Source organism: Takifugu flavidus, chromosome 9, assembly GCF_003711565.1.
Source record: "Takifugu flavidus isolate HTHZ2018 chromosome 9, ASM371156v2, whole genome shotgun sequence".
In the NCBI taxonomy this organism is placed as follows: Eukaryota; Metazoa; Chordata; class Actinopteri; order Tetraodontiformes; family Tetraodontidae; genus Takifugu; species Takifugu flavidus.
Window position 1 is genome coordinate 8775961 of NC_079528.1, and position 10000 is coordinate 8785960.

At 51.5% G+C, this 10000-nt stretch overlaps 1 protein-coding gene across 1 annotated transcript in view; it reads left to right on the forward strand.

The window, feature by feature from the left end:
* The window catches only part of glra1 (glycine receptor, alpha 1), a 38121-nt gene that overhangs the window by 22882 nt on the left and 5239 nt on the right, over positions 1 to 10000 (forward strand). Inside the window, exons 4-6 of the mRNA XM_057044067.1 lie at positions 69 to 246; positions 3065 to 3279; positions 5027 to 5173. Of these exons, the coding sequence (XP_056900047.1) occupies positions 69 to 246; positions 3065 to 3279; positions 5027 to 5173 (540 nt within the window). The remainder of the gene's footprint in view (positions 1 to 68; positions 247 to 3064; positions 3280 to 5026; positions 5174 to 10000) is intronic.

The window sequence follows — 10000 nt, forward strand, 5'->3', positions numbered from 1 at the left end:
TTAAGAGATGAATGTGTTCCTGATGATGCTGATGGCGCCTCCTCAGAGGAGGAGGAGCTTAAAGACAGGACAGGTACGGTGGTGAAAACCTTCTGCTCTCTCCTGCAGTCGGCTACACCATGAACGACCTCATATTTGAGTGGGATGAGAAAGGAGCCGTTCAGGTGGCCGACGGTCTGACGCTACCTCAGTTCATCCTGAAGGAGGAGAAGGACCTGCGCTACTGCACCAAGCACTACAACACAGGTGATTCACCACCGCTGCTCGCTCATCCACACAAACACACCAGCGACTTTTCTGGCTGAGGAAACATCATTGATGAAAACTCAAAGCCTTAATTGGCTGTAGAACTCCCGCTTCCACCTGAGACAGAGACATTGTGGCTGAGATCAGGAGCCTCAGGGAGAAGCTGTTGACTGGCAGGTTTGGTGGTGACGGGACATCAGCTTCTAAATGAGGCTGCAGGAGCTGAGAAGCTTGGTGTCAGGGCTGAGAGCAGCTCAGTAATATCAGCGCTCAAACGGATCTCTGCCGCCTAGAAAGGGAGAAACCAAACCTTGTGTCCACGGCTGCGTCTACAAAGGGAAGAAAAGTGGGAATTGGGTGTGAGAACTGCTGGTTAATAGCTAACTAACGCAGGGCTGCAGGCTCAGAGGAGACGAGCAGGAGCTCTGACAGGATCCACACCTGCCCCCGACTCTTTAGATCAAGATCTCAGCAGGAGATGCTGCACTGACGTGGAAATACATATCCTCCAATTCTTCTTCTTCTTCTTCGGCCTTCCTGATTCACAGTGGGTTTTTTCCAACTCCGAGGAAAAAGGCACAATAGTTCCGCCCAAATGCTGCGGTGTTGAGAGGATCCGGCTGGTCCCACTGAGGACTGGGACAGCGGCCGTCCACTGGTCTGTGGGTTACTGCTGCTAACGATGAGGATGATGATGATGATGATGATGGCTCAGGGGAGACCTGGGTTGGTGTGCACGTTAAAGCGTGCACGTGCTGCTGTTCCCCCAAAAGGTTAAAATGAAGCTTCATTTCCGATACAGCAGCTGTACTCAAATATGATGGGTTTTCTCCTCTTTTCCAGTTCTTTCCATCCCTCCATCACAAAGAAAAAGGCTGATGAGAAATAGTAATCAGGCTTCTGCTGTGTTAGGGTTAGGGTCAGGGGTCAGGGTCAGGGGTCAGGGTTAGGGTTAGTAATATAGGGTCAGGGTTAGGGTTAGTAATAGAGGGTCAGGGTTAGGGTTAGTAATAGAGGGTCAGGGTTAGGGTTAGTAATAGAGGCTTAGGGTTAGGGTTAGTAATAGAGGCTTAGGGTTAGGGTTAGTAATAGAGGGTTAGGGTTAGGGTTAGTAATAGAGGGTTAGGGTCAGGGTTAGGGTTAGTAATAGAGGGTCAGGGTTAGGGTTAGTAATAGAGGGTCAGGGTTAGGGTTAGTAATAGAGGCTTAGGGTTAGGGTTAGTAATAGAGGGTTAGGGTCAGGGTTAGGGTTAGGGTTAGTAATAGAGGGTCAGGGTTAGGGTTAGTAATAGAGGGTTAGGGTTAGGGGTCAGGGGTTAGGGGTTAGGGGTCAGGAGTTAGGGTCAGGGTTAGGGTTAGGGGTTAGTAATAGAGGGTTAGGGGTTAGGGTTAGTAATAGAGGGTTAGGGTTAGGGTTAGTAATAGAGGGTTAGGGTTAGGGTTAGGGTTAGTAATAGAGGATTAGGGGTTAGGGTTAGTGTTAGTAATAGAGGGTTAGGGTTAGTAATAGAGGGTTAGGGTTAGGGTTAGGGGTTAGTAATAGAGGGTTAGGGGTTAGGTTAGTAATAGAGGGTTAGGGTTAGTAATAGAGGGTTAGGGTTAGGGTTAGTAATAGAGGGTTAGGATTAGGTTTGTATTAGAGTGAGAAAGAGAGAGTCCTCCTGAATAAATCCATCCTTCGTTCTTAGACAGCAGTTAAAGCCTCTGAACTGTATCGCAGCCATAAATCAAGTCCACCTTCATCGACTCACCTCTCCTCCTCTTCCTCCCCTGCTGCAGTCATTTTCTCTCCCGTTTATGTATTCCTCCTCACCCCTCGTTCCCCTCCCCCTCCCTTTTTTTCCATCTCACGTCTTTCAGAGTTAACTCTAATTGATGAAGGCTGCTCCACATTGATTGTCTTTGATTAAATGGATCGTCGGCCATCTTGCTCTCTGCCTCTCTTGTGGTTTATTATGAAAGCCAGAGCGCTCGTTCCATTACGGACAGAGACGAGGGGACATTTGTTTCTGCTGCTGCAGTCTAAATAAGATGTGTGCAGCTTCACCAGCAACATCATCTCCTGCTGCTTCTCTGGGGTTTAACTGCAGGTGTTTATTTACTGCCACTCTGGGCTAAATATCTGTTTAATTTGGAGGTAATTCTTGACTCAGTTATTGGTTGGTTGGAAGCTACTGAACTAAAACGTCCCTTTAGGTAGTGAGGTGGAAGATCAGGCTAAAGCCATGAATCACGGATTTCAGATGTTGTGATTGTCGGTAGAATTCCTCGAAGCTTCCAGGGTTTCATGTGTTTGACGCAGAACCTCATCCCTGCTTCCTCTGACTGGCTGTGTCATCGTTTCCACCTGAAGTGAGCTGCATCAGTCTTTAGCTAATGTAACCGCTCACATGAAGATAATGAGTGGAGAGACGCTCCTCATCACTAATGGAAGCGCGTGGCTGCAGGGCCACGAATAACAGAACACTTTCTTTCTTAAGTGGTCTGAACATCAGCCCAAGTTCCGGTCCTCGTTCCCCGGGTCGACCTCTCGCGCTCCATTTACTGCTGCTCAGATTGGGGCGTTTGCGCGTTGGACCCCCCCCCGGCAACAACGGCCGGCTCCCTGAATCCATTGAAACGCTCTTCCCGTCGTGAGGTCGTTTTTTGTTGATCTGAATAAAAGGTTGATTGTGCCACCGTCCACGTGGATCTGCTGCATCCATGTAACACACGGACTCAATGGTTTGCACCATCTCCTCTGTAAAGATCTTCATCGTTAGCAAAAGAAGATGCTGGAAGATGTTCTTGGTGATGAACCCTGTCTCACCCTCTCCAGGTAAATTCACCTGTATCGAGGCTCGTTTCCACCTGGAGCGCCAGATGGGCTACTACCTGATCCAGATGTACATCCCCTCGCTGCTCATCGTCATCCTGTCCTGGGTCTCCTTCTGGATCAACATGGATGCTGCGCCCGCCCGGGTCGGTCTGGGCATCACCACCGTGCTCACCATGACCACGCAGAGCTCCGGCTCCAGGGCCTCTCTGCCCAAAGTAAGCAACCTAAACACACCCAGGTTTGGAATCATGTTTTGAAGGAAAATATGAAAGAACGAGATGATCAAAATGTGGGAAAGAAGAGGCAGATTGTGTCTTTTTACTCAGAGATGGAGGGATGAAAGAGGGAAGAGAGGGATCTTCTCCAGTCAGATGTTCAGATTACAGAAACAACAGCAGACTTTTGTGTGAGCGTTGGAATTCTGCAATTCCGTCACAAGAAGCTGTAATCCCCCCCCCCACACACACACACACACACACAGAGAAACACACAAACACACACACACACATGTGAGAGTGTGTGACCAACATCAACAGCATCTGTCAGGCCTGTGAGGAGATGAGAGGTGGCGATGAAGGTGAGGTCAGGACGTGCTGCTGATGTTGATGCCTCCACGCAGCTCTGACGTTTCCTCCAAAGCAGCAGATTTACAGGCGACTAATTGGGAGAAGAACAAGCGAAGATCAACCATCTGAGAAGTAGCAGAGCAGCAGCAGCAGATCGACTGGATCAGCTTCTTGTTGTTCAGCCTGGAAATGTTGTGAGTGACTGATGGAGCCAACCAGCGTCCTGGTAGAAAACGCTGGTTTCCATTTTGTGAATCTGCGTTAAACTGTAGGAAATTATGGTCTTGATATCATTTGCTTCTGAACTGGTTCTGGTTTGTAGTTTTTCTTGGCGAGTTTTCCCATTTAAAAGCTAAACACGGTGCTGGGTCTCCTCCCGTCTGCCCTTTATGGTGCTGGAAGCTGTTTCTCTCTGTGTTCTTTATTTATGTCTCGCCTGGATGAGCATCAAACCAAGTGATCCTGGCGACTTTTTAGGCCTCAGCAGCTCTGAGGCTGAAGACGTCAGCGGGGCATTTGAAGATAAATGTTTTCACGAGCATCAGACTCAAAGGGATCACAACAAGGCCAAGTGGTGCTGATGAGCTCTGTGTGGTTGGGAGAGCCATCTAATGTCAGAGTTTAATTGGATTTTAAATGGCCAATTGCGGCGACGGAGCAGGAATCTCCCTCTCGGGCCGCGATTGTGTGGAGACGGAGAGTCGCAGCGACAGGCCGGGGTGAATGCGCTTGAATAATGGCTCTTGTCGCGCTGATAGCAATCAGACAATGATCCAACCAGACTTCATTCTGCCCTCACTATCAGGGCAGTCCTTAACGTGTCCGTCTCCCATCATACTGCTCTCCCCGGAGGTGGGAAGCACCTGACACTGAGCTGCTGCACTTGCTGCTTTTTCCTTCTTTGTTTCCAGTCCTGCTGCCCCCCCCCCACATGTCCCCTATTGTTTCTGTGTGATGACTCCATCATCATCTAATTACCCAGTTCAGTAACAGCTGATTATTTCCACCAATCACAGTCTGAGAGGGCGAGCGTGATGATCCTGGCTCTGTAATTACTGTTAAATTCCCAAGGAAAACACACGTGTTCTTACACACTTAACTCTTCTTGTTGGAAGGTGACTCTCCTCATCACCATGAAGAATCTTCAGTTTTGGGCTTTTAGGGCCACAGAAAACCCAAGTGAGGCTGAAATGTTCAGAGCGGAGCAGAGCCAGAACCTGGAGCCAAGGCTCAGGAATGGGCTCTCACGTGTTTTAATTGTTCCTGACGTTAGTCGGGCATCAGTTGAACCCAATGGGAGCTTCATTGTGGCCCTCTGGAGACGTCGACCCCAGTCTTTGTTGGAGGGTTGACAACCAACCAGGTTTGGCTCTGAACGTGTCTCTGCTGTCTGTAGGTGTCCTACGTAAAAGCCATCGACATCTGGATGGCCGTGTGTCTGCTCTTCGTCTTCTCGGCCCTGCTGGAGTACGCCGCCGTTAACTTCATCGCCCGCCAGCACAAGGAGCTGCTGCGCTTCCGACGGAGGCGACGACACATGAAGGTAAGAAGCTCCGACTGGCCGTAGCTCAGAGGGTTGGATGCACCATCCTCAGGCCCCCAGAAGAGGGTTCTGCTCCATATTAGATTTGTGCTGCTCAGAAACACATTAATGTTTCATGGAAGCAGCAGTGAGCAGGATTAAAGGCCGACAGCGAGACGGAGATGAGGCTGAACAAGTAACAAAAGGTCCTCGGCTGAGGCTCAGGTTCTTATGGAAGCTGTTCTCATCACACGTCTCCTCAACACAACCTTCTCTGTGCAGACCTGCAGCCATTTACAGTCCAGCTCCAGCTCCAAACACAGGCTGCAACCACTGATCCACTGGAATTAGACGGTTCTGCCGGTGTTCTGGTTCTGTCCAGTCTGTTATCTCCTCCTCGGCCAACACAAGGTGCCCAAACCACCAAGATCACACAATATTTGCTGACCGCTGAGAGGAAGCGCAGCTAAAAGTGCAGCAGGAGGAGAAATTATTGATAAAGTGGCGCCAGAGATGTAATTTATGTCCTTTCTCCAGATTAATTAGAGTGATTTATTAAACCTGACGATCTCAGATATTTCTGCTCCCTTTCTGTCGCTGCTTTTGTTGGTTTTATCTTGGAGGGATTTGATCAACCAATTCTGTCTGTCTGCTTGGATTCATCAGAGCTGAGGGGAATGTTGAAGCACGGTGATGGTGGAGCTGGTGTGTGTGTGTGTGTGTGTGTGTGTGTGTGTGTGTGTGTGTGTGTGTGGTGTGTGTGTGTGTGTGCATGAGTGTTCGTGCCTGCCGTGACTCCAGCTGCCCGATCGAGTTTGACACCTTTTAGCGTGTGTGGGCCTTGGGATAATTTCTGCTCTTTCCATATTTATGAGGACCTTGTTGTCCTTACAAGACTGGTAAAGTGTCTCAGGTGGTGTGAGGAGAGAAAGTGTGGCCCAAGGTGCAGCATTAGTTTAAATCCTCAAGCTGTGCCGTCACCAAAGTCTTCCGGTTCTCAATGGTGCCGTTTTAATTGATAAAACTGCCGACGAAGGGAAATTCCTTTAAAATAGCGTATATATTTAATTTATATAACAGGTGATGTCACACAAGAGCTGTGACAGAGCGGCACTGGTGAACAGGAAGTGGGCGCCTGGGTGATGTGATGTGAGGAGCGCTTGGTCCTGCCTGGACTCTGACGGACCTGCACGTGGACCTGACCCAAAGCTGTTCTCCAGGTCCTCCTGCTGAGGCCTTTTAGGGCTCTCCGGGGCTGAACTCACCCAGTTCTGGGCTGAGGTTTAGGAACATTTCGAGGCCTGCTAATCCCAAACCTGACACACCAGCAATTACACGCAGCTCATTCGCACCAGGAATGTGAATCAGGGAGAAAAGGGAAGTTTTTCTAAGGAACAACAGCGGTTTACAGCAGTAACCACAAACAGAGGAGACTCCTAATCCCTAATCCTGTGGTTGTAATCCTCCCTCCCCTGAGCTGTGGTGGCAGGTGAGGAGCGCTCCGGCTGCCCTCTCAGGTGAACCACGCTGCTTTCATAACTCCTGCTGTGGCTCTCCCCCCTCGCTCTCCCGGGCAACAGAAGGGGCGAGCGACAGGGCCGCAGGCCGGGGGTTGACCCACATCTGCACGCCAAACCTTTTATTCTTTTCATTCTTTTTAAATTTCATCTTACTTCCGCTCGGTGGCGACTGCAGGAGGTGAATCCAGGCCGACCTGTTACGCAACGAGAGTTCATTAAGGGAGCCGAGTGTTAAAGGATCCTCGTGTTTAAGATCCGCTTCCAGAAATAGCACATCTTTTACTGTCATGGGCTGAGGTCTGGCTCGTGCACCACCATGATTTCCCCGCGTCCTCCTCTCCTCTCACCATCACTTTATCAGGAATCCGCCTTTTCACGCCGACGTCACGCGTGTTACGCAATCGACCCGCCGTCGGGCGTGAGATGACCCCTGCCGGCAGAGGCAGCAATGGTAGTGGGACGATTGGTTATTGAAGCATTAAAACGGTTAAAGACGGGACAGAAAATCATCACACACGCGCCGCGAGATCAAAGCTCACTTTGATCCCGTGCGTCGGGATTTGACAGGTGGTCTTTAGCTGCTGGAGCATCAAAAAACCCTCTGATTGTTTTGGTAGTTGCTCGTTAAAATGCTGAACTGTAATGGGAGTTTGAGCCAGTAGAGGAGGAACGAGCACCGGCCGGTGCCGCTGCGGTCTGCTGGGACGTTTATGGGATGTCCTGAACCGTCATCACAACCTCCTGGTGTGACCCACCGCCCTCCGTGAGTTGGGAAGCTCCTGCCCACAGAACACAACAGATGAAGGGATGAACTTGCTTTTATCTTAAAACCTGTTCTCAGTGCTAATATTTTAATCCCGGGTCCTCGGAGCACACGTCCAGGCTTAAAACGCCCATTTTGAAGGACTTAGCCTTCCTCGTTACGGTGGTCGTGTTGGGAACGCTGGGAGCAGCCGGTTTCCTCCCGGGAGGGATTTGTCTTCCATGATTGTGACGACAGATTTGAGCTGCAGCTGAGAGCTGTTGAAGAAATCCGGAACGTCAGAGTGAACGACCGGCTCCAGGTTTGCTGCAGCCTCTGGAACCCAAACACAGCCCCGACAGCCACGTCCCGGGTCCACGTCCCGGGTCCACGCAGAGCTGCTCCGGCAGGACCACGGAGCTCCAGTCATGCAGTCAAACCTGCAGGAGCCAGGATTCTGATCTACTGATGGCTGAGCAGCGAGGGGAGCCCGGAGCCTGGTCCCAGCCCGGAGCCTGGTCCCAGCCCAGAGCCTGGTCCCAGCCCGGAGCCTGGTCCCAGCCCGGAGCCTGGTCCCAGCCCGGAGCCTGGTCCCAGCCCGGAGCTTGGTCCCAGCCCGGAGCCTGGTCCCACCCCAGAGCCTGGTCCCAGCCCAGAGCCTGGTCCCAGCCCGGAGCCTGGTCCCACCCCAGAGCTGGTCCCAGCCCGGAGCCTGGTCCCAGCCCGGAGCCTGGTCCCAGCCCAGAGTCTGGTCCCACCCCAGAGCTTGGTCCCAGCCCGGAGCTTGGTCCCAGCCCGGAGCCTGGTCCCACCCCAGAGCCTGGTCCCACCCCGGAGCTTGGTCCCAGCCCAGAGCCTGGTCCCACCCCAGAGCCTGGTCCCAGCCCGGAGCCTGGTCCCAGCCGGAGCCTGGTCCCAGCCCAGAGCTTGGTCCCAGCCCAGAGCCTGGTCCCACCCCAGAGCTTGGTCCCAGCCCAGACCTTGGTCCCAGCCCAGAGCCTGGTCCCAGCCCAGAGCCTGGTCCCAGCTGAGGGGGTGTCCTGGTTAGAGGTCCCAGCCTGGTTCTGGTTCTGCTGCAGGGCTGTTGGACCCGCCTGTTGGAGCTGAAGCTGGTGTTGCAGTGCAGTGCCCAGTTGTGCTGATTTCTGGAGTTTCCACCTGATGCCTTATCGATCCGTCAGTGACACTGATGGAGAGAATGAGCGGGAACAATCGGACGGAGGTCCTGCGCTTCACAGGAACGTCCAATTAGGAAGTCGGCGCGAGAGAAGCAATCACGCGCATGGATCCAGCGGCCGCGTGAGCGATGAGGAACATCAGGGCAGTGCTACAGCTCCCCCTACTGGCCACCCGGGGACACTGCGCTCCGTCCTCGGCCCCGGAGGAACATCTGCACCAGAGAGATGTGGAACCTCCAGCAGCCTCCAGCTCCTCCTGAATGTAAACTAGCCTCTTTAGATCCAGGCACGTTTCCAACAAAGTGACTCATTTGTGAGGCAGACGCATCAAAATTATACATTCTGAGAAATGCCAAATAGCTTTTTCCTGGAGGTCGAACACGACTAAAAGCCCGTGGTCTGTCCGCGTCCCCCCCCCCCATCCGCTCATCATGCTGAGACGAGGCTTAAACGATAGCACGGAATTCTGTTAGCAGCAGGTTTGCTTGACTGCAGCCAGCTTTATTATTTTGGCCTCTAATATCCTGTCAGACAATAAAACAATAAAAAGGGACGCCACTTCCTGGTTGATCAGCAGTAATCGGCTCATTAGCGCCGCTGGTTTGGTTTAAACGGCTGAGCTTCCATCAGGCTTCCAGCTCTGGTCAGAGTGGAGGTTTGACCTTTCTGACCTTCTGTGACCTATCAGAAACGGTTTTATGAAGTGGAGACGTTAATTAATGACTGAAGCAGCAACAGGGAGCAGCTGAGCTCGTCAACTGATGACAAACGTGTAATTATGGCATTAAAAGCTGATTCCTCTGGATCCTCTGAGCTTCGCTGGTAGATCTCTCAGCTGATAACAGAGACTGATAATAATGATGATAATAACAACAATAATAACCAAGGTAGTTTTCTCTCTGTCAACTGGACTGGGTTTCTTCTCTTGAAGACGTTTCGCCTTCTATCCAGAAGGCTTCTTCAGTTCTGAAATCGCTGGGGAGAGAGCTTGAAAATATAGCCCCTGTGGACCATTTGCATGCTAATGATCTGGGTGGTCACCTGAGAGTCGTTAGCAGGGTCGTTGGTCGGGTCGTTCACCTAGTTTCTGTTGAGGTGTCTCCCCTTTGTCTGCTGGGTCCAGTACAGAGAAGGCTTCTACAGGCAGAAACATGGCTGTGCCATGGGCTCACCAGTATCCCCTATAGTTGCCAACCTATACATGGAGAAGGTGGAATCCCAGGCCCTGACATCCTTCACAGGAACTGCGCCAAGCCACTGGTTCAGGTATGTTGATGACACCTGGGTCAAAATTCAAACACAAGAATTGGAAGCTTTCTCCGATCACCTCAACAAAACAGACGAACATGTAAAATTCACCCGGAAGATGTAAAAGGAAACAGTCTGGCCTTTCTGGACTGCGCGGTCA